The sequence below is a fragment of the Cetorhinus maximus genome, chromosome 15, assembly GCF_964194155.1.
Source record: "Cetorhinus maximus chromosome 15, sCetMax3.hap1.1, whole genome shotgun sequence".
In the NCBI taxonomy this organism is placed as follows: Eukaryota; Metazoa; Chordata; class Chondrichthyes; order Lamniformes; family Cetorhinidae; genus Cetorhinus; species Cetorhinus maximus.
In genome coordinates, this window is record NC_135893.1 from 98,087,293 (window position 1) to 98,111,540 (window position 24,248).

The 24,248-nt window shown below is 44.5% G+C and overlaps 1 protein-coding gene across 1 annotated transcript in view; it reads left to right on the forward strand.

Moving 5' to 3' along the window:
- The window catches only part of ciita (class II, major histocompatibility complex, transactivator), a 105,917-nt gene that overhangs the window by 70,094 nt on the left and 11,575 nt on the right, over positions 1 to 24,248 (forward strand). The window contains exons 3-15 of the mRNA XM_078559031.1: positions 2,343 to 2,486; positions 3,657 to 3,740; positions 3,871 to 3,936; positions 4,607 to 4,672; positions 8,038 to 8,130; positions 10,638 to 10,730; positions 12,963 to 13,094; positions 13,831 to 13,974; positions 15,542 to 15,610; positions 16,833 to 17,048; positions 17,870 to 17,944; positions 18,953 to 20,681; positions 22,028 to 22,207. Of these exons, the coding sequence (XP_078415157.1) occupies positions 2,343 to 2,486; positions 3,657 to 3,740; positions 3,871 to 3,936; positions 4,607 to 4,672; positions 8,038 to 8,130; positions 10,638 to 10,730; positions 12,963 to 13,094; positions 13,831 to 13,974; positions 15,542 to 15,610; positions 16,833 to 17,048; positions 17,870 to 17,944; positions 18,953 to 20,681; positions 22,028 to 22,207 (3,091 nt within the window). The remainder of the gene's footprint in view (positions 1 to 2,342; positions 2,487 to 3,656; positions 3,741 to 3,870; positions 3,937 to 4,606; positions 4,673 to 8,037; positions 8,131 to 10,637; positions 10,731 to 12,962; positions 13,095 to 13,830; positions 13,975 to 15,541; positions 15,611 to 16,832; positions 17,049 to 17,869; positions 17,945 to 18,952; positions 20,682 to 22,027; positions 22,208 to 24,248) is intronic.

Consider the following 24,248-nt stretch of genomic DNA (forward strand, 5'->3'; position numbering starts at 1 on the left):
TGCGCTGTTCATGCTCGCTCAGCCTGCGCTGGGGCTGCTCGCTCAGCCTGCGCTGGGGCTGCTCGCTCAGCCTGCACTGGTGCTGCTCGCTCAGCCTGCACTGGGGCTGCTCGCTCACCCTGCGCTGTGCATGCTCGCTCAGCCTGCACTGGGGCTGCTCGCTCAGCCTGCGCTGGGGATGCTCGCTCAGCCTGCGCTGTGGCTGCTCGCTCAGCCTGCGCTGGGGATGCTCGCTCAGCCTGCGCTGTGGCTGCTCGCTCAGCCTGCACTGTTCATGCTCGCTCAGCCTGCACTGGGGCTGCTCGCTCAGCCTGCACTGGGGCTGCTCGCTCAGCCTGCACTGTGGCTGCTCGCTCAGCCTGCGCTGTTCATGCTCGCTCAGCCTGCACTGGGGCTGCTCGCTCAGCCTGCACTGGGGCTGCTCGCTCAGCCTGCACTGTGCATGCTCGCTCAGCCTGCGCTGGGCACGCTCGCTCAGCCTGCGCTGGGCACGCTCACTCAGCCTGCGCTGGGGCTGCTCGCTCAGCCTGCACTGGGGCTGCTCACTCTGCCTGCACTGGGGCTGCTCGCTCAGCCTGCGCTGTGCATGTTCGCTCAGCCTGTGCTGGGGCTGCTCACTCAGCCTGCATTGGGGCTGCTCGCTCAGCCTGCGCTGTGCATGCTTGCTCAGCCTGCGCTGGGGCTGCTCACTCAGCCTGCGCTGTGCATGTTCGCTCAGCCTGCGCTGTGCATGCTCGCTCAGCCTGCGCTGTGCATGCTCGCTCAGCCTGCGCTGTGCATGTTCGCTCAGCCTGCGCTGTGCATGCTCGCTCAGCCTGCACTGGGGCTGCTCGCTCAGCCTGCGCTGGGGCTGTTGGTGCATGCGCAACTGTTCCTGACACCTTCCCGCTCAGCAGCAGCAGCAGCATCGCTGAAGTTTTACAACATTGTTTTATAAGCGATGTAGCGCCTCAAAATGACGACCAGGATAGCAAATCCAAGGCAGAGTGAGAACAGAAAATGTCAGTGAGAAAGTAGTGGCAGTGCCAGCAACAGTAGCCATGAATGTGTCAGCTACAACATTTCATAATGGAATAAAGCCATATCTGCCAATGGACTGTGCCCAGAATACCTTGTCCATAAGCTCCTTGCTCAGACCAACAGGGGGCAAAAGTTTGAAATGTTTTGAGCTGTGGGTTGTGGAACTGGGACCCAAGTTGGAAAGGCTTTGGGGAGCGAGTTGCTGCTCAGCCTGACTGGCTCAGCTGATAGTTACCGGGACTCTTAATCCCAGGGTCAAGATCTTGAGCCCCACATTGGGTGATAATTTTTTACTTAAGGTGGTAATAAATTGTACTCAGTTAATTGAGCAAGAAACTTTTGGACAAGGTCGTTTGAGGCACACTTTTCAGTGGAGGATGGGGTAGATGCAACACTTAATTCCTAGATCACTGGAACTGTGTCTGTGCATGTGCAGAAAGTGCACCCACTAGTGTTGCGGCACAAATAAACACAACCTCTTGGTGAACCCATTCTGCCCTCCTTCCAAGGCTAATTTAACTTTCCTCAGGTCTGGTGCCCAGAACTGCTCTCAATACTCCAGGTGTGGTCTAACTAGGGCTTTGCACAAGCATTTTTGACCAGATTTACTTTGCAACAGTGGACATTGGCAGGCTTTCAGACGTCACTCGGGAAAACAGAATTGCGGTGATACTGGAGGGAGTTATTGAAGTATGGTGTGCGATGCAGTGTCACGGAGGACAGAGTTACTCTGCATTTAACATACTACTGATATCCCTTCATTAGCCCAGACCTATGGCTCAGACTCTGGGGGGGAAGACGTACGATTGTGTTGGAAGTTAAAGCAAAACCTCTTGCAGGAACAGGTTGCACATCGGTGACAAGGGCATCACTTTGCCCTGGCTGGGGCAAGAACGAGGCTGTAGGTTTTTCAGCAGAATTGTCAACAAATGTGCTCAATTTCCTGTTGCAATGCCATGACAGAAGTGCACGTTTTATTGTTAAAGGTTACATATTCTACAGTCAGTTGTTGCACTTAAAATTTGCATAGACCCTTTCTGACTATTGTTTGTTTGCATTGAGAAAAGCAAGTTTTGACTTGGGAGAAGAGTGCTTTGCCTCCGGTTAGTTTCAATTTCACTTTGGCAGAGGGTTTTGTGTTACAAGCCCGTATTTAAATGTCCATTGTTTTTTTTTATCAAGTGCTCCTCTGTTAAAATTAGAGGAGTTTCAGTTCAGTAAATTTGCTTTGTTCCGCTGTTAAGCGTTTGGTCTCATGATACCAATATTTTGTGCTGGGACCTTCAATTTCTGCACCGTTTTTTTTGTGTTTTTGTTGCCAGGCATGAGAAACCAAAGCTGCACCATAGAGTTACCACCGTTGAAAGACTATAGCTACTTGGATTCATCGCAGGAGGATCACTGCTCAGCACAGATGGCACTGCCCAGCACCTGCGGTCAGAATGGAGAAGCAACTTGTGGAACAGGTCTCTGTCAGGAAGTAAAAATAGTCACACATATCATCAGTGAGATGCATCCGGTACCCTTCCTTTCCAAGTTTTACTGTTTTTTCCTCCTGGGCAGTTTCTTTTAAAAAAAACACTTCTACATAAGCAGAATCTGCTATATTTTGAGTGGTCAAATATGAAAAATAATTTGGGGAGTGACAACACCTTGTCTTCCAGTTAGGCACTTTACATCCTCGTGGATTCAGCACTTGAGTTCAACAATTTCAGATCATGAACTCTGTCCCTCATTTTGATTCTGTATTTTTGCCACATGCCAGTCTCAATCTCGTTTCTCATGCTTTCGGACAGAGCTGTCCATTATTCTGCCCTTTGCACTCCCTCTGGACAAATGCCTTGTTTCTTTACTACAATCATTACCATTCCCTTTGCCTTTTGTTCCACGGCACAATACCAGATCACGCAAGAATTAGGAGCAGGAGTAGGCAATTTGGCTCCTCACACCTGCTTTACCACTCAGTAAGATCATGGCTGATCTGATTGTGGCCTCAACTCCACATTCCTGTCTGCCCCCCCATAACCCTTGACTCCCTTATTGATCAGAAATCTATCTAACTCCACCTTGAATATACTCAATAAGCCAGCCTCCACTGTTCTCTGGGAAAAAGAATTCCACAGACTAACAATCGCCTGAGAGAAAAACATTCTCCTCATCTCCGTCTTAAATGGGAGATCTTTAATCTTTAAACGGACTCCCCCACAAGGGAAACATCCTCTCAGCATCCACCCTGTCAAGTCCCCGCAGGATCTTATATGTTTCAATAACCTCCCTTCTCATTCTTCTAAACTCCAATGGGTATCGGACATCTTTGGCAATTAACCTCTCCCACCTATCCCAGACCTTCTCTTTTGTTCTTCCAGCAGCCCCTCTCGGACTCCGCCCCCCACCCCGTCCCCCCCCCCCCCCCACCAACCATTTCAACGGCATGAAACCCATCACATTTCAACCCTACTTCAATTCTGAAGAAGAGTCATGTTTGACTCAAAATATTAACTTTGTTTCTCTTCCCACAGATGCTGCCAGACCTGCTGAGTATTTCCAGCCGTTTCTGTTTTGATTTTGTTTCAAATTTCCAGCGTCCACATTACTTTGTTCTTATCTTGATGTTTTTTTTCCCCTATGCATTGCAGGTCTTGATGTTGAACTGTACACAGAGATTTTAGAGGACTTCTGCGAACTGGATAGAAATTATGGCCCTTATGAAAACGGTATTGGTAAGTTTCAATATTTTGACTGATTCTCTCCTTAGCTTCTTTCGCTCATTAGAAAGTTTGCTCTGAGCTTAGGAATAGGTGAATCGAACGGTCTCCAATCTAACAAATGTGCCATCTCTTTATCGTACAGAAGGAATTTTAAAGTATTTGCAGGATCCACGGCCACTAAACACAATAGCACTGGAGCAATATTTTGGTAAGTTTTTTTTAACAGTTTCTACGAACTTCCAACTTTTATTTCCAAGAACTTTTAAACACTGAGTATAATCTGTCTACTGTCGAATCCAGTGAAATCTTTCCCACAGGAAGGAAGGGATAATTTGGAAGGGACCTAACCCCACCCTGCTGTATCATGCCTCCCAGTATCACACTGCAGAACCGTAACGGTAGAGGATTGGTGTGGAAAAGGAGTAGGGAGTGCAAGAGGGGTTTAAACATTCAAGCAACAAAAATGACCTTGAGGAAAATATTAAGTAAACCGTGTGCTGAAGTAAATAAAATCAATACTCATTCCCAGAACCTGCCTGATTTTCATTCCATTAATTTCAATGTCTTTTTTTACCAACTTCAGCTTGTCTTGAAGTTTACGGCCTTGCAAATAAGCTCAGATAGGATGCCAGAGCATCCACTTTGTCAGCATGTGGCGTCGCATGTGTGGGTTTTCAAATGCAAGACATTGATAGTAATAGATGGCATCATCAGGTGAATTTCCTCGTAACTTCCACCGAAGTTATGACAATGCAGTGGGGACAAGTCCTGAGGAAATTCACCCAAAGAGTGCCACCAGAATTCCTTTCTGGACGTCATAGAGCTAAATGTTGATTTTTTTTTTTTAATATATGCCCCCTTTTTTGTGTCTTTTTTAGATGAAGAAATGTTGCTTGAAACACAAGAAGTGATAGTCAGAAGCACTCCGTTAAGTAATCCTGTTTGTAAGTTTCTTCATGAATAATGGGTGCACATGGGCATTTGTTAGTACATAGGCAAAAGATAGTCTACTCAATGGCAGGACCAGCCTCTAAGCTGGAGCCCTTTGACCAATTGGACTAACCTCACTTTCATTCACCTCATATACCTGCAGTTATGTTCTTGCAACTTGATGATAGGTAGCGAGAGAAAGGAAAGGGGCTATTTTCGTCCGAAGGTGCAAAAAAGTTTTAAGACCTGCAAAGACCCCAAGCATAAGAATAAAGGCTGATACTCCATTGCGGTACTGTGGGAGTGCTGCACTGTCAGAGTCTTTTGGATGAGGCAACAAACTGAGGCCCAACTGCTTGCTGAGATGGATGTTAAAGGTCCCATGGCACTGTTTCCAAGAACAGGGAAGTTACCCCAGTTTCTTTATCCCTCAATTAACACCACCGGAAACAGATTATCTAGTCGGCATCGCATTGCTGAATGCGAGAGCTTGATGTGTGCAAACTGGTTGCCGCAATTCCTATCTGACAATACTGACCATGCTTCAAAAGCACTTTGTTGGCAGTAAAGCACTTTGAGACATCTGGTGGTCACGATCAGCGCTATATAAATGCCAGGGCAGAATTTTTCCCTCGTTGTGAAATAGTGCATGATGACATGGGGCAAGTGTGAAATTGCAGTTGGGGCCCGATCGCGGGCAGGAGACCACTTCCGGTGGTCACTTCCGGGCCCGCCTGACCAGGTAAAAATTCTGCCCCAAGTCTTTCACTTTTTTTCCCTTTAACTTCTCATAAGATGCAATTCAGACATGTAATGCTATTCGCATAATGCTGAACAATTCCAGGTACAAACGCTGCTGGTTCTGGGAATGACATCGCTGGAGTGATTGTCAGCTGCTGCTGCTGCCTGTTTCTTACATGAAAAACAATCAGCAATTGAAAATTGGGGTTGGGGGGGCACCTCCTGCCTCTGCTTAATGACTAAAGCCCACCTAGTGTAACTTTCAAGTGGGTAAACAGCTCACTCACATACCATGTTTTAGCCCAAGGCAGGAGGTTTGGCAGAGAATGAGAGATATGAATGTTGTGTTACCTTAGCAGCCCAACACTGCTCCCATGTCCAGGGAGTCAAGTTGCTTGCATTGACATTAGTGACCACCGTTCTCAATTTCTCTGTGCTATTCTGCACAAGCTTATCACTGGGAAAGAGGATCCCCTTTCTGCTGCTAACCCTCTCGACAGCAACATCTAGAAACCTGGGCAGGGTAGCGGAGGGGGTGGGGGCTGCAATCTTCATCTACTCCCAGCATGGGGAAGAAACATCAACTTCAAAAAGGTAGCGGTATCCCTCTAAAGATACCCTCTTTTAAGAGATGCAGGCTGCCTTTAAAAAGCAGTAGTTCCGCTTGAATTCCCATCCTGCTGTACTGCTGGAGTAGCCCTGGTAACTTGCAGCGCATAATAAGATGAAACCCAACCGTGAAAATCATTCTGACTTTTCATCTACATCAGGTGGGTGTGGGGATCATTTTATCTGCTGCTTGTTTGCTAGACTTGAGATGTAAAAATCACCTCCGTTCAGCTTCCATTAGATAAGAGATAAGTGAGTGTGTACAAGCAAAAAAAATAAAGGCTATGAATTTATTTTAAGTTATTCACAGGGCGTATGGACGGGATTTTCCACCCCCGCCCTTGCCGGGAATGTCCAGTCCCGCCAAAAGTCAGTGGGCCTTTGGCTGGACTGCCGAATCTCCTGTGGTGTGTTCCGCTGCGAGGGAGCTGGAAAATCCCAGCCGGTATATCTTTCAAAGGAGATTTCAATTGATGGTTCCATCTGTGGGGAGCCCAAAACTAGAGGCCATAAATATAAGCTGGTCACTGATAAAACTAATGGGATATTCAGGAGGAACTTCTTTACCCAGAGAGTTGTTTGAATCAGGAACTCACTGCCATAAGACCAACAAAACTAGTATTTATATAGTGCCTTTAATATATTGAAACAGCTTAAAATGCTTCACAGGTGTGTTACCAAACAAAAGTTGACATTAGGCGATATGGGCGAGTGGGCAAAGGCTTGCTCAAAAAAACAGATTCTAAGCAACGTCTTAAAGGAGGAAAGAGAGAAAGAGAGCTGGAACTGTATAAAACGCTGGTTAGGCCACAGCTAGAGTATTGCGTGCAGTTCTAGAATCTGCATTATAGGAAGGATGTGATTGCACTAGAGAGAGTGCAGAGGAGATTTACCAGGATGTTGCCTGGGCTGGAGAGTTTTAGCTATGAGGAGAGATTGGATAGACTGGGGTTATTTTCCCTGGAGCAGAGGAGATTGAGGGGGGACATGATTGAGGTGTATATAATTATGAGGGGCATAGATTTAAGGTAAGGGGCAGGAGGTTTAGAGGGGATGTGAGGAAGAATTTTTTCACCCAGAGGGTGGTGGGAATCTGGAACTCACTGCCTGAAAGGGTGGTAGAGGCAGAAACTCTCATAACATTTAAGAAGTATTTGGATGTGCACTTGTGATGCCATTGGAATACAAGGCTATGGGCCTAGTGCTGGAAAATGGGATTAGAATAGTTAGGTACTTGTTTGACTGGCATAGACTCGATGGGCCGAAGGGCCTTTTTGTGTGCGGTAGACCTCTATGACTCTATGAGAGGTTTAGGGAGGGTATTCCAGAGCTTGCGGCCTTGCCCGCTGAAAGCCTGGCTGCAACGGCGGAGTGATTTAAAACCGGCAATGCTCAGAAGGCCAGAATTAGAGACCTTGTTTAACCATGAGCCAGTGTAGATCCATGGGCATAGGGGTGATGGGTATACAGGATTCAGCGTGGTTAGGGCACGGGCGACAGAGCTTTGGATGACCTCCAGTGAATGGGGGGGTGGAATGTGGAAGACCAGCCAGGATCATAGACCATTTGGACCAAATGGCCTGTTTCTGGGCTGAACATTTGATGTAAGTTCAATCGTTTGTCCAGGACACAACATGTTGTTATGCAGGCCTGTGCAGTGTTAGGTTCTACCTCATTCACTCGTCCATGCTGGGTGCTTATGCTCCTCCCATCTTTACTTCATCTCAACCTATCAACATATCCTTCCACTACTTTCTCCCACATGTACTTATCTAGATTCCCCTGAAATGCGTCTATACCATTCACCAAGTATGCCACATGATTGCGTGTTCTATACTCTAACCACCCTTAGGGTAAAGCAGCTCCTGCTGAAATCCATATTTCTTTTGTTAGTGATTGCCTCGTGTTTGTAGCCGCTGGTTTTGAACTCCCTCCCAAGTTGTCTGCAGTGACATAAATTATAATTCAATGTGACAGAAATAGATAAGTTTTATCAGTTTTTTTAAAGTTGTGTTTTGTAACCTTTCAGCACCAGGCTACAGTGCATATTCTGCAGATGACAACACAGCCTGTCAGAATTTCATTGCCCCATCTGAGACAAAAGCAAAAAGCAGAAAAAGAGGTGAGTATTAACCATTTGACACTGTCTGGCTTTAGTGATGTGCAATCCTACTGTGCAGGTCAGTTGCCAGGAGGAAGCATTTTGATCAATGGAGAGAGGGTGGTGAAGAGTGGGAAGACATTGGGTCCCAAAATAATCTTTACTCGCACTCAGTTCAAGACTCAGAGGAAGCAAAGCTGACTGATGTCATCAGAACCAAAACATAACTTGTGGTTTGTGCTCTTCCTCTTTTTATTATTATTTATTTCCAAGTTATTTTTCTCACCTTGTTTATTTTCATATTTTTTTACACTCCATGGGGGCAATAAATGGATTACAAGAAACCCACGCTGGGCCTCTGTCAGTGGGGTTCTGAATTGTGCCAGTTAGGGGAGTGGGTGAAGTTGCCAGATTTCTCTCACCCTCAAGCCCCCGCTTTTTTTGGCAATCTGCTCCAAAAAAACGATCAACTTGTTGACAGAATTCAAATAAGACTCGAACGTGATTGGCCAAATGGATTCCTCCTGTGCTCTTGTGACTCTAACTCTGTATTGAGGGAAATAAGCTTGCAGGGCTACTGGGAGAGTGGGACTAACTGGATTGTTGTACAGAGAGCTTGCAGGCACTCGATGGGCCAAATGGCCTCCTCTACCAATATGACAATGAAAATGGCTTTGGGCCTCTCACTGCTCCCATGGAAATGGTCACTTCAACATTACTCTCTGTCTCCCTTGTTTTAGGTACTTTGTGCAACACAGGATACCCTGGTCAAGAGCATGTCACATCAGTCTGCTCCCCAGGTCGCGATTCAGTCAGATGAAATACATTAGAAAAGTCAGAGCTGTCTTTCCCTCGAGCGTTCCCTCTTTACTTTGTCCTAGCTAAGGACTCCTTTTTAAAAACATGGCTGCAATGCAGAATTCAGACACAGACTTATGACCTGCCCTAGTTTGAATGTTCCACAGATACTGAAACTTTCCTTGTGAAGGTTGATATTTCAATAGAAGGAAGCTCAGTGTACTCTGGAAGAAAATTGGATTACAAAATGACCTTTAACAAAACTAATTTTCAAAGGTCCAGGGTGGCTACCCAAGCAATCTTTATGTGTGAACTTAGACTGGTAGTGCCCACATGCCATTCAACTACAATAAGCATCACACTTGTGCCTGATTGTGCCCTCTCCCAGGTTCTGAAAGTTCAGCAGGAATTGCTGGATTGTAATCAGGAGAAATCCACTCCCTAACCCAGGATCCTTGTGGCTGATTGTCACATCCCTACCGTGACAATCAGATTAGTAAATGTACCATAGACTAGTAATTGAACCAAGCTAGATAAGCATGGTTTTTTTTATTGATTCAAGGGATGTGGACTTCGCTGGCTGGGCCAGCATTTATTGCCCTCCCTAATTGTGCTTGAGAAGATGGTGGTGAGTTGCTATCTTGAACCACTGCAGTCCACGTGGTGTAGGTACACCCACAGTGCTGTTAGGGAGGGAGTTCCAGGATTTTGACCCATTGAAGGAACGGCAATATATTTCCAAGTTAGCTTGGAGGGGATCTTCCAAGTGGTGGTATTCCCATGTATCTGCTACCCTTGTCCTTCTAGATGGTAGCGGTTGTGGTTTGGAAGACTCTAAGAAGCCTTGGTGAGTTGCTGCAGTGCATCTTGTAGATGGCACACACTGCTGCCAATGTGCCTCGGTGGTGGAGGGAGTGAATGTTTGTGGATGTGGTGACAATCAAGCCGGCTGCTTTGTCCTGTACAGTGTCAAGCTTCTTGAGTGTTGTTGAAGCTGCACTCATCCAGGCAAGTGGGGAGTATTCCATCGCACTCCTGACTTGTGCCTTGTAGATGGTGGACAGGTTTTGGGGAGTCAGGAGGTGAGTGACTCGTCACAGGATTCCTAGCTCTTGTAGCCACAGTATTTATGTGGCTAGTCCAGTTCAGTTTCTGGTCAATGGTAACGCCCAGGATGTTGATAGTGGGGAATTCAGGAATGGTAATGCCATTGAATGTCAAGGGGCGATGGTTGGATCTCCCTTGTTGGAGATGGTTATTGCCTGGCACTTGTGTGGCGCGAACGTTACTTGCCACTTGTCAGCCCAAGCCTGCGTGTTGTGTCCAGTTCTTGCTGCATTTGGACATGGACTGATAAGGGGGAAAGGATGGGGGTTAATTAAAATGAACAGTTAATTGAAGGGTGGAGGCAGCTCGTGCAGAGTGTAAACACTGGCCTAGACCAGTTGGGCAGAATGACATGTTTCTGTGCTGTAAATTTGATGTGACCGTCCTCATCTGCATGGTCAAGTCACTCATTCTAACCAACAGTGCCATTGGAGAAGCTTGTTGCAGTTGGAGTTACACAGGAGTTACCACAAGAAGATGTCTAGAATCTCAGCCTGTACACGAATTGTTGATGCCTAATAAGGTCTTGGTTGTTGCTTTAAGGAGCTGCAGTTTAGCTGAATTTATCTTTTTCAGAAAAGCTAGTATTGACTCGAGCTATATTGTTTTCTCCTTTATTCCAGCTGCTGATGGGGATTATCCGGGGGGACAGGAAGTTACTTCTCACGATTCTGCTCGTTTCATGGATGCGACGAAAGTGAAGTGTTTAAGAAGAGGTGAGGAACACGCATCACCACATCTTTAAAATCTCAATCTGAAACTGGCTCAATTTTTAACTTAATCTCCATAAAAGCCAGCCTTCCTTGGGGAGGCGATGGCGTAGTGGTATTGTCACTGGACTAGTAATCCAGAGACCCAGGGTAATGCTCTGGGGACCCGGGTTTGAATCCCACCAAGGCAGAAGGTGAAATTTGAATTCAATAAAAAAAACCTGGAATTAGAAGTCTAATGATGACCATGAAATCATTGGCGTAAGAACCCACCTGGTTCACTAATGTCTTTTAGGGAAGGAAATCTGCCATCCTTACCTGGTCTGGCCTACATGTGACTCCAGACCCCAACAATGCCCTTGATTCTTACATGTCCTCTGAAATGGCCTAGCAAGTCACTCAGTTCTCAAGGGCAGTTAGGGATGGGCAATAAATGCTGGCCCAGCCGGCGATGCCCACATCCCATGAACAAATTTTGAAAATGTATAAACGACAGATGCTATGGTGAGCTTTGTGATGCTGGAACGTGAAATAAATGTTGACAACATACTCCTTTAATGTTGGGAAATCTGTGTTACACAGAAAACCATTTATGAAGGAAATCCTTAACCTAGTCATTGGATTTGGATGTAGTAGCTGCTTTTGGAACAGTTTTTCTGCTTTTTTTCCCCTTTGATTGCCCCTATATCAAACACCTTTGCCAGTCACAGGTTCTGGGAGGTACACTAAGGCAATTTTAACTGACATAGTCCCTGAATATCTATTCACAGCAGCTCATCCAACATCAGAGCCCCATGCTTGAAGCCCATTTTAATTAGAAATGGTTCATACCCAGCTCAGATTGATGTGATGGCCTTTATCTCTCTCTGTCTCTGTCTCTGTCTCTGTGTGTCTGACCCTCTCTCTCTCTCTCTGACATTCCTAACACCCCGATAAAAGCAAAATACTGCGGATGCTGGAAATCTGAAACAAAAACAGAAAATGCTGGGAAAAGCTCAGCAGGTCCAGCAGCATCCATGGAGAGAAAAACAGAGTTAACTTCGGGCCATACGGACTAGAAATGTTAACTCTGTTTCTCTCTACACAGATGCTGCCAGACCTGCTGAGTTTTTCCAGCATTTTCAGTTTTTATTCCTAGCACCTCCCCTGTGACTTGGCGACTAACAGTCTATTCACCGTCAGCACCGCTGCTCTGGTCATGGTTTACAGGTGTGAATATTGTGCACCTTCTTCCCAGTAAATCGACCTGGGCCCTATTTTAACCTTTAGCAACCAAGCCACCCGGGCTTCTTGTCAGCAGAATTCAGAACAGGTCACATGACCCCCTTCATTCCTCTGTTTTACCCTAAATTACAGAAACAGTCCCAAAACACAACAATCTTACAAACTTCAAACCTGTAACAGGAGGTTAACCTAAAAGCAGTCATTTTCCACTGCTTGACATAGAAACACCTGTAGTTGGTTCTCTCTCCCCAACTACTTTGGTCTGACAGCCTCTGAGAGCCTCTAAGTCTACAGTTGTAAGGCCAGCTTTGTGTCCAGGTGTTAATGCTCACACCTGGCTTTGAGTAAATTTTGACCTGGGCCCCCTGTCCCCATGGCAACCAGGTCACAAGGACTTATCGCTGTGCAAAGGTGTGTACAATTTCATACCATTTCCCATTCTGTCTTACCTTAAATTAAGAAACCATTGAAAACATAACTGTCTTATATAAAGTCTAGCGATCACAGCAGCTGGGACAGCAAGGCTTCCATCTCACAATTATATGCAGCCTTGAATGAACTCGTGGACATTATTTCAGGACTTTTGTCAGGGATAAAATAGGTAATAAGACTGGACCTGGATTACTGGAAAAAAAATAGAAAATGCTACCAGATCAGTACATTTCAGGGCAGCTAATCAATGGCTCTGATCTATTGCTGTTTCAGAGAGAATCTCTGAGTCATTCCTGGAAATTTACAGGCTGTGTGTTAATTATATAATAATTGTGTTTAATTGTATGAAATGGCGGTCTGCATTAATTGGGGTTTCCATCGAGCACATATAAAGAGATACTTACTGAAACAGGGTGTGGTTGAGTGAGGAGGTATATGCTTGTGATGTTTGTCTCTGTAAATAAATGCAAGATGGAGCAAAGATTGGCTGCAGTTTCATTCATCACCAACTGGCTTTTCAGAATGTAACAACGTATTGGCAAATATAGAAATATGTGGTAATCCACTTGATCACTGTTTTAGATGAAGAGAACCCACCTCCTTCTCCAGAACATTCCCCCAAGACATCAACAACCTACCCGTCAGGCATCAACCACCTGAAGGAGCTGAAAAACCACGTTGCACAGATTGGATCAGATGCTTACTCTAAGTCAGGTCTGTAAAACTGAAAATGCATTTTGGAATATGATCTGTCCTTGCTCCCAAATAGATTTGTATCTTTCCTGAATTCTACCCAATTAAACCCAAGAGACTGACATTGTTGATATTTGCTTGCCTCTTGATGCCATTCTAAGATTTCGAGCCTTGGGTTGAATATAAACATTCCAGGTACTTAAGTCTAGCTGATTTAAAACTCAAAGTTCATTGAAAACTTAATGCTTAACTCTTTGACCAAGCTTTTGACCATATGTAGCTTGGCATCAAATTTTGTTTGATAATGCACCTGTGAAGTCCCTTGGGATGCTTTACGACATTAAAGGTGTTATATAAGTTGTTGTTGATTGTTTGGGCAGTCTAGTGAAGTATCATTTGGCATAACAACAGCTTGTTGTGCCACGGAATGTGACGATGCAAGTTCATGCTTGTAATCAGCACAAAATAAATTCCAGATATCAACTGGACCATATTGCTGGGATGAACACTTCCCCTTTTAGATATGGAGGGAGGATGGGTGTTTGAGTCAGTTTGCTCGTGTCTACAATCTAATGTCCATTGTCGGAACAGCACTAGCTGAGACAATGCAGCAAATTTCCTCTGCCAGGGAAATATGTAGCGTTTGGGGGCTTGAGGGGGGCGGGGGGGGTGGAGAGAAGAATAGGAAAAATGAACTAAAAAACTTTTCAATAGGAGATAAGTTATAATTTCTGCATTTCATATTTGTTCATTTCAGCCAACAGCAATGACTCGATTGTTAACAGCCCAGTTGTCAGGTCTGCCGGTATACAGTTTTTCCTGCCATATGCATTTCCACAGCAAGTCGTCAACATGCCTGTCAACGGAACGGTTCAGCCAGAAGTCTCCACCTGCATTTTAGGTCTGTCTCGAAAAACTGTACTTTTCTCACTCCTTGTGTAATGGAAGCAATCTGGAGGTGACAAACACTGTCTTGACAGGATGGGCCAAACGGCCTCCTGTGCTTTAACCATTCTATGGTTCTATGCATAGAAAATCCTGGATTATTTTCAGGTCACCAGGTCTTGCCTCTAGATACGTGTGATAATTGTACCGTAATGCCAACACTCCCAATTCATGTGATTTGTGGAAGTATTTTAACACGCGTATAAAAGGAAACTCTCATCACAGGTATTGTGATCTTCACAGCACTATTTATATAGAATGGATTGTCACTGTAAGGGACAGAAGATGATAGAAGTTGGCAATTAGATGTTCAATTGGCTCTAACAGGCCAGAAGAAATAGTACTTTTAGTTATTTTCCTCCAGTTTTCACGCGGCATCAATAGAGGGCAGATGGCAGCCTCCGGGTCTCTATTAGTGCCACCATATAACTGGTTGCGAGGTGATGCGTAACTCTTTGTCAACCGAATATAACTGTTCGTGCCAGGCTGGAAATAGCTGGTAGCAGCTAGTCTGCTCCTTTTATACCCGCTTGATTTGCATCATTCTCCCTTTCCACTGGAGCCAGTTTTAAAATGGACAGTCGACACACTGATGTCTTTTTCTCACCAGGGAGGAATAGTTTAAAATTTCCCCACGGTGTCTGAAGAGTTACGTCAAAGAAGTAGCAGTCGATTGCTTCTGCTGGTTAGTGAGATGATAAGAAAAGGAGACTTAGGATAACCCAAAAGGATTGAAGACGAGATTTTTTTTAAAAAGAATCTTCACGGGCAGGCTGGCGAACGCTTTGTCAGATACCGTTGTTGAAGCAGAATCTACACATACTTCTAAAAGTGATTTACATAATTACTTGAAAAAAGGTAATGTGAAAGGTTATTGGGAGCCACCAGGAGGTTAGAATGAGACCAGGTGGCCTGCTTCTGTATTGTAATATTTTAACGTTCTGAGTGTCACTGAGTGTGCAGTGCCACATGCTGGTTTATTTGCTTCAGTTCAGACTAGTGGTAGATTTGCTGCCACCTCATGTCAGTGGGGTAGATTTACATCTGCACTGTCTGACTGGTAATCTAGCAGAACAGATTATCCACCCCCCCACCCACCACCCCACCCCCCACCCCCATTGTAGAGCCTGCCAGATTTTTGTGCTACTGATTTCTACACAGGCTGGGTGATCCTAACCCCTTTATCATTCTGCAAACACCACATCATTGACATCCTGCACATGGTTTAGCAGAGAACTGCTAAGATTAATAATCTCACTTGAATGTAAAATGGCTGCGATTGTAGCTTCCGTGAACATCGTGGTGAGTGAGTTTTTATTCCTTCATGGGACTTGGGCGTCGCTGGTTAAGCCAGCATTTATTGCCCATCCCTAATTGCCCTTGAGAAGGGCAAGTGCAGCCTGGAGAAAGATTTTTCTTAACTAAAAAATATATATTAGGCTGTTCACAATATATAAAATGATTGTTTGCACAATAGATCGCATATTTTTTTAAAAATGTGTAAAATCTGTTTTGTTTTCCAGTTATAAACAAGGGTTTAGCCACTCTTGAGATTGCAACACTGCTGCCGACATCACCTGTGCATTCCCCACGTGAGTAGCTTTCTGCCTTTATTGAATATACTGCACGGTTAAATAGAAAAAAGCAGACGATGTTTGAATCTGCCTGTTCCCCACCATTATAGCTCACCTAAACCTAAGGAGCTCATCTGATTCAAGTGGTGGCCTTTTTAAATAAAAAAAACCAAAAAGTGCTGGAAGAACTCAGCAGGTCGGGCAGCATCTGTGGAGAGAGAAACAGAGTTGAGGTTTCGAATTGAATATGACTCTTCTTTGGAACTTCGAAGTGACCATATTAAGTTTTGTTAGGCTTTCCCTCTGATAAACTTTGGACTTCTTTGCATTAAGCAGAGAAAGTAGTAACTTTGGTTGTGATTTAACCCAAATTTTGCTGGGTATATCACAGGAGAAATAACAGGTTTGCTCAATCATCCTTTCAAAATGTGGCAATGCATGAGAAGGTTTAAAATTAGAACGAAAGAACTTGCATTTAAATTATGCTCAGGATATCCCAAAGCACTTTATAGCCAATGAAGTGTTTTCGATGTGTAGTCACTGTTATAATTTAGGTATATGTGGAAGTCAGTTTACGTTCGGCAAGACCCCCCCACACACAGCAATGAGATTAATAACCAGACAGCCAGTTTGGTGCAGATGATTGAGGAAGGTTTTTTTTGGCCTGGATATCAGGAAAATTCCCCAGCTCCTTTTCGAAAGGTGGCATGGGATTTTTACGTCTACTTGAGCTGGCAAGAGAGCGTGTTCCGTTTAATGTTTCATCCAAAAGATGGCACTTTCAGCAGTGCAGCACGCCAGCAGTAATGCACTGAAGCATCAGCTGAGATTATGAGTTTAAGTCACTGGAGTGGTGTCATATGTTTCTGCAAGAACAAGACTTGCATGTGTAACAGTGGACTTGTAAGCGTAAGTGATGTACCTAAGAACTCATTATCTTCACCATAGTTTGTCTAAGATCGGGAATTCTGCATGCTTGAAGTAGGGGGCTACTTCTCTATTGCATAGTGCAGCCTGTGTGCTACACCTGCATCCAGATGTAATTTGAGGTGCGGAGGTCCGAAAAATGTATCTCCTGGTGGCCTTTCTACATTCAAGTTTCTCTTGCTACTTTCTCACGTCTGTTTCTCCCAAAAATTAATGACGCCCTTAGTTTTCAAAGTAAGCATTCAAACTGAAGGGTTAAAAGTAAGTCAAAAGCGATTGCCGCTCTCTTATCTCCTTGTACTTTGTGTTTCAGCTCATTCAACGCAGGGAGTTTCTCCCCAGAACATTTCAGTGACACCACGGAACACTTGGAGCACAGACTTTCCCGTCAGTCCTGCGGACAGTCCAACTACTCCAGACTTCTCCAGTCCTCAATCTATCGATAACCAGAGATCACCAGAGTCCAGGACCAATGTTCAGCCTATGGATGGTCCAAATGCCCCCGTTTCTGAAGACAGTGAGGGGTCATGTACGTCATCCAAATATTTAATCTATTACTAATCAAGTTGGTATTAGCTTGAGTGATGCTTCAAGAGGTTAGGAGATTAAGTTATAGGTAAGCTACATAGCACAATGCAAGACCAGTCCTTGTGGACTGGAGGGATGCAGGTTTGAATCTCTAGCTGAGCTATCAGGTTGAACCACATGTAGTAACAGCAGAAAGCCAAGGGGTGGGGGTAGGATGCAGCCTCAGTTATTCCTGCCTCTTAAATATTTATTCATTAGTCTGGATAGAGGCCTGGGAGTAGGTTGGGTGCCATCAAGTATTGCAGACTTATTTACATATTTGCCAGTTCCCCTATCATGGCTGACTTTCACATATGTCTGAGGCTGGATTTATTTTCATTTAAATAATATTAAAGTTATAAAGATGTTGCGTTTAAACTTCGATGCCAATTTGAGCGAGGTTCCTTTTATTAAAAAAAAAACATACACAATTCCTGCTGCCTTCTAACATTTTAATCGGTTCCACAATTGCAATGTGCTGTCTATCAGTTCTTCCCCCAAGCCCAGCAGAGGCCTACTTCTGCCTGCAGTGGAATCGTCCGCGTTATAACACCTGGAAAGCTGACATCTTAATTAAACTAAAAAAAAAGGCACTTTGGCGGCTCTTGGCTAAACATCAAGTGGAGTTAGCAGCGACTGTGGCCAAGTTTGAAGTCCGTGAGGGTTTCACAGAAGCAGGCAGCCACGGGAGAGGATGGGAGCTAGAGCAATGCAGAAGTAAGGGAAAGCATATGCCAGAAATGGCTGATCTGCAAAAGTTCTAATTATTCCTTTTAATACTAGATCCCGGAATAGAGTTGTCTGGTGAGGAATCATTGGAACCATCGAGTCCAACAATCAAGATATACACCCAAACAAGTAAATATTTAATTTCTCATATCAATGGCTCTGTATGCAGTTCATTGTTGTCTTTAGCATTCAATGAACCAGGGCCTGACCTTTGTGGTCGTTGGTGGGCCCGGGAGCGGACGGGAAACAGGCCCCCGAACGCGATTGCCACCCCACCCACCACCGCAATTTCACGCTGGCTGGCCAATTAACGGCCAGCCAATGTGAAATGCGCCCTAAGTAAGGCTCAGCACTGCCGGTGGGGGCGGGAAGAGGGCTGGCGCCATCGTCACCGTGGGTGCTGGTGGGCGCTTCCACTGAGCTCCCTGACGTCAGGCAACTGCCTCAGGGAGCTGCCGACCTCCAAATAATAAAAGAAAGCCCAAAAACGCTTCAAAAAATGTCTATGCAGCACAATCAAGTGCCTGAAAGCATACCTCATAAAAATGCTGTCCCCAGATATTCATTTTTTATTGTATATCCCAATAGAGGTTTCAGACCGCCCTTGGATGAGGAAATGATTAAAACGTGAACTCCCCCCTCCCCCACCCCGTTTTGCCTGTGCGACGAGCTGAAAGTCGTACGTTCAACGTAAGATTGCGGCCAATAGGCTTTTGAATGACTGTAATTGGCCCTTCAATTGTCGGTGGGGCGCTGCTCCGATTGCCGCTTGCGCCCGCCGACCTCAAAATTGCACGTGTGCGCGATGATGTCGGGATGCACGCCTAACGTCTTCTCGCGCAAACTGATGTGCGTTCGGGATGGGCACACGCCTGACCTCAGAACGCAAGATTCAGACCCAGGCTAGTAAATGAATTTCAACATAGAATTAAAAACAGGAAATCCTGTACAGTTGGATGGTCAGCACCAACCCTATTGTGCTTCCCTCCTTCTCGCTTGGTTTGATTGGAAATGCAGCAATGAAATAAAGCTGCATTCAAAAGATCTTCTGGTCAATGTTTACTCTTAGAAAAGATCATGAAGTGATGCCATATTTAAGGTGACAGTGTAACATCATTTGCTCTTTTGTATCAGCAGAAGGTGTAGAGGCTTGCACAGAAACCGTGAAGGAATATTTGAAAGACATGAGCCAACACTCTTATATTTGCCACGAGCACGATGAAATGCTTCTTGAAGACATTTGTGTGGATGTCACCATGATCAAGGGTGAAGCTGAAAATAAGTCTGCAAAAAATGCCACCAAGTGCTTGGATAAGGAGTGCCGGATCTATGATATAGCAGAACGAGAAAGAGGTGCTGTGACCATGAGCAATCTCTTTGACAACCCAGGAAAACGAGAGAGAGAAACAAAAATAGTTGCGTTACTGGGGAGAGCGGGCATTGGTAAGAGTGTGCTGGTCCAAAGAATCTGCCACGACTGGGTGAACGGGGGCTTCAGGCAGTTTGAGTTTGTTTTCTGGTTTAAGTGCCGGACGCTCAACTTTGAGAAGCAGTACACTTTAAAGGATTTACTTTTCCAGCCATTCCTTCCTTCATTAAAGCACACAGATGAAGTCTTCCAATATCTTTGCCACAGCCCACACAAGGTTCTCCTCATCTTTGACGACTTTGAAGATTTCCAAGACCACGAGGGCCTCCTGCAGCCCACGGCTTGTGGTTCGACGGAGCAGCCTCACACTGTCAAACAGCTGCTCGCCGGCCTTCTTCAGAAAAAACTGCTTAAGGGATGCACTATGCTTATCACCGCACGACCAAAAGAAACCTTCAACCAGTACCTTGGCAGAGTGGACAAGATTGTGGAAGTATTGGGCTTCAGCCCCTGTCATGTACAGGAGTTCCTGCACAAGTACTTTGACGATTCATCCTTAGCTGTTGAAGCCATGAAATGTCTTCAGGAACACCGGTACCTGTTCAGCTTTTGCTACATCCCTTTATTATGCAGGTTTATCTGTTTTGTTCTCAAAGCCACTCATCGGGCTGGCGACAGACGTTTTGTATTGCCGTCAACTCTCACTAATTTATTTCTGAACATATTTCAAATCCTACTCCGCCATGAACCCCCAACTTTCCTGCAGACGCAAAATGTCATTGCCTTGCACAAGCAGAATATCCTGGAGTTGAGCAAACAGGCATTCACGGGAGTCCAATGCCACCAATGTGCGTGCGTGGACTCCAGGTCAGCGGAGATGTCAAACTTTGCCTTGAAGCATGGCCTTCTCAGGCCTTTCTTAATGACTGGAGAAGGAAAGGAGCAGGAATGTGGGAAAACCTTTTCGCATTCTTCCCTGCAGAACTTCCTGGGGGCGTTGTATTTATTGTTTTCTGAAGACATCAAGTGCAAAGGGCTGACAAAAATCATTTCCCTGGAGCACAAAAAGCGGAAATCTCAAGAGGACTGGCTGGACATGGTTCGCAGGTTTGTGGCGGGACTGGCCTTCCTGGAGGGAAGTGCATTTCTGAACTGTTTCTACCATCATTCAAAGGCAAATGTTAAAAGTAAGAAGCAAAAGAGCCTGCAGAAATACTTGGCAGAGCTCGAACTCAGTACGCTCAGCATGGGTAAATTGTTGGAGCTCTGTCATTGTGTTTACGAAACACAGAGTACAGAGCTGACCGCACGAGTAGCTGCTAAGCTAAGTAAGAAGTTGTCCTTCAGAGGTACACGGCTGACTCCGCCTGACGTCTTCGTCCTGCTGCATGTGATGCAGAGGTCCCCAAATAACTTTGCTGTTGACCTGAGGGACACGAGCATTGACTTGCAAGGAATCAAGCAGTTCGCTGAGTTGAAAAACGTGACCTCGTTCAGGTATGTACGCAGATCTCCCATCTGTAAATTGAATACAGTGTCCTGTTTGGACTTTTGAATTTACGTTACTAATAAGCTAACATTGCAAGCTAATTCTGCTGAAATTCTTTTCTCATTGAGTTTGCCCTCCTGATAGTATTCTCTTTTACCTTTTATGTATTTAAATTTCAGATGCGCAGTATCTGTACAATTCTCATTATTTCTAAGCCCCCTCACTTAACACCAAGCATCATTCCTTGGGCTACATCGTAGACAGTCAGCACACTACCAGCCTATAGTGGCAATGCCACTCTTGATTTAGTTTCTAGAGGGTGAATGAAAAAACAGCCAACCATAATCTGGCCTTTAATCATCCTTTCTTTCTTGTGAAAAAAGCACCTGGGCCTCTGTTTGTCATTGTCCTGCCCACAGTATGGCCAAGGTACAGAGTTCACATTGCGTGCAGAATTGCACTCCGAAGCCCTTCACACCAATGTCCTACATCAGCATCCGTCTCACTGAGAATCCCTGAGGCAGTTTTTGCCAGCTTGAGCTGCAATTGAAGCCGACAGTAATTTGTTAAATAATGTGACTTATTTTAGACTGAATGCTACGGAATTGTTGTCTGTTTTCTTTGTAGGCATTCCACACTGAGAACATTCAATGAATACTTTCCTCTTTCTAAAAAACAGAAAACAAATGATTTTTACTAAACGAACATTAAAGTCCCACCGTGATGATTCTAACTACATATTCCCTTGCTTTTAAGAAAACCGCATGATTGAACTGATGACCCTCCCCTTAGTTACTTAAAACTAAACCACAATAGCTGCTCAGCCTTCTGTTCATTTCTCTGTATATTCTTTCTGGATCTGTGCAGAATCAGTGAAACCTAGGAAATTAAATAACTCATAGAATAGATTGCATCTATGTTAGCTACAAGCAATATCTTGTGATACCTTCAGCTGTCTACCGCTCTAACTTCCTTTAAGATGCTCTTTATAACCTACCTCTTTTATTAAGTTGGCTATCTCTGTCAAATGTTGTTTGGTAATGCTTCTGTGAAGTGACTTGAGATGTTTTAAACAATGTTAAAGGAGCTAGATAAATGGGATTTGTTATGATGGTGATTTGTATGTTTGTCACTGAGAAAGGCACAGCAGCTGCAACATAAAATGTTTTTGAACTGTTTTGACTATTGTGTAAAATGTCCTGCAGTATAAACGGAATGATTCACACTGTTCATAGGGGCACAAATGGCGAGGATGTCCTCGCGACAAATCCCTTGCCCTCTTGGTGGGTTTATTGAATTTCTAAATGACTGACTTATTCTATTTCTCTTTCATCTGTTATTTATTCCTTTACAGAGTATCGGTGTGTGATGCGATAAAGCTTTGGGAACATTTGGAGCAAAGTGAATTACTTGAGCTGCTCTGTCTGTCTCTTCTTAAGTTTTCTGTCCATCCTTTTGAGATCAAGAGTTTGAAAGACATTGATGACCTTGATTTACTGGTACAAATTCATAAAGATCGAAGATTCCTTTCAAGGTGAGTTCACGAATCTCTCACTTTGATTCGATCTGAAAATGAAAGTTTCTGTCCCTCTCTATAGAATTGCTTTGCAAGGTAACACACTCGGTTGCCTTTTTGCAATTTGCCATGAACATATCAACCTATTGCCAGAATTTACCTGGAGCTAATGGTGCATTATACAAAGAATTACTATTAGTGACAATAACCGGCGAATACTTAGTGCGGTCACATGACGTTTCTCTATCACCAATTTTATCTCAGATGTCTGTGCTAAAATATTAGGCAGAAGAAGGGCATATTAATCCATAAAACAATTGTTTGCTAATATTACTAACATTGATTTCAACAGCGATATGCATTTAATATGGAAAACATCCCAAGGAATAAGTAAAAAAAAATAAAACAATAACAGATAAAAGTGAAAAAAAGGAGCCATCGCAGGAGATATTAGGGAAGGTGGCCAAAAGCTTAAAAAAAATGGGGGTTTTAAAAAGGTTTTTAAAGGAAGAGATGGAGAATGAGGGAAGGAATTCTGGAGCGTGAACCTTGGTTGCTGAAGACAGTGTTACCAATGGTGAGGAAAAATATGGGACTGGGGAGATGGGATATCTAGGAGACGGGAGGAACAGAGAGTTCGTGGGACAGGCGATTTGTGATACAGGTATGGAAGGGTGAGGCCATGAAGGAATTAAACACAAAAATGAGAATTTCAAACTTGAACTTTCGGGGAATTGACGGAGGTGAATAAAGAAAGGAGTGAGATTTGACGTGAGACAGAACACAAGCAGCAGAGTTTTGGATGTGCTCTTGTTTGCAGAGGATATAGGGTGGACTGGAGAACATTAAAATAGAGGTGACAGAGGCTTGGATAAGGGTTTCAGCAGGACATGATGAAGCCAGAGAGTGTTATAGAAGTGGTAGTAAGTAGACTTTGATGGAAAGGAAGGGTTGGAAGCTTGGTTTGGGGTGGGGTCAGAAGCTGGGTTTAGGGTCAGATAGGATGTTGAGGTTGTGAACACTCTGGTTCAAGGAGGGAGATGGAGTTAGTGGATGGTGGGGGCCAAAGGTGATGGTTTTGGTGTTTCCAGAGTTAGCTGGAGAATATTGTGATTTATCTAAGACCAGACGCCAGAAGAGCAGTGGAGGAAATAGAGGTGTTAAGAGAGGTGGTGAAGAGGTAGAGCTGGATGTTGTCAGTGTACATGTGGAACTTGAGCCTCTGCCATGTCGCTAAGTGGTAACTTGGAAACTGCAAGAGGCTACTTAGACTCTTAACGCCTGTTCTGCCATTCAGTTTTTTTTCCTTTGTTCATGGGATGTGGGCATCACTGGCTAGGCCAGCATTTATTGCCCATCCTTTGTTCAGAGGGCATTAAAGAGTCAACCACATTGTGGGTCTGGAGTCACATGTAGGTCAAAACAGGTAAGGATGGCAGATTCCCTTCCCTCATTACAGATTTGTATTTTAACTCTATCTGCCCAACTTGGTTCTGTACCCCTTAATACCATTGCCTGACACAAACCTTTCAATCTCAGTTTAGAAATGTTCAAAAAACCTAGCTTCATCAGCTTTTTGGAGGAATGAGTTCCAGATTTCCACAACCCTTTGTGCAAAGAAACCCTTTTAGAAATCACTGCTGAAATACCTCTGATTTTAAGGTTATACTCCCTTGTTCTGGACTCTCCATCAGATGGAAAGGTTTCCCTTTATCAACCCTATCAAATCGTTTTATTCATCTCAAACACCTCAGTCACAACACTCCTCAAACTTGTAGATGTGTAAGGGGAGGAGGCCAAGAGTGGATCCTTGGAATCTTTGGAATTCTCTGCCCCAGGGGGCTGCAGAGGCTCAGTCACTGAGTACATTCAAAGCAGAGGTTGATAGATTTCTAAATACCGATGACATCAAGGGATATGGGGATAGTGCAGGAAGGTGGGATAGAGGGAGAAGATCAGCCATGATCTAGTTAAATGGTGGAACAGGCTCGAGGGGCAGAATGGCCTACTCCTGCTCCAGTGCTCCTTGGGGAAACCCTGAAGTGATGTTTTTGGGAAT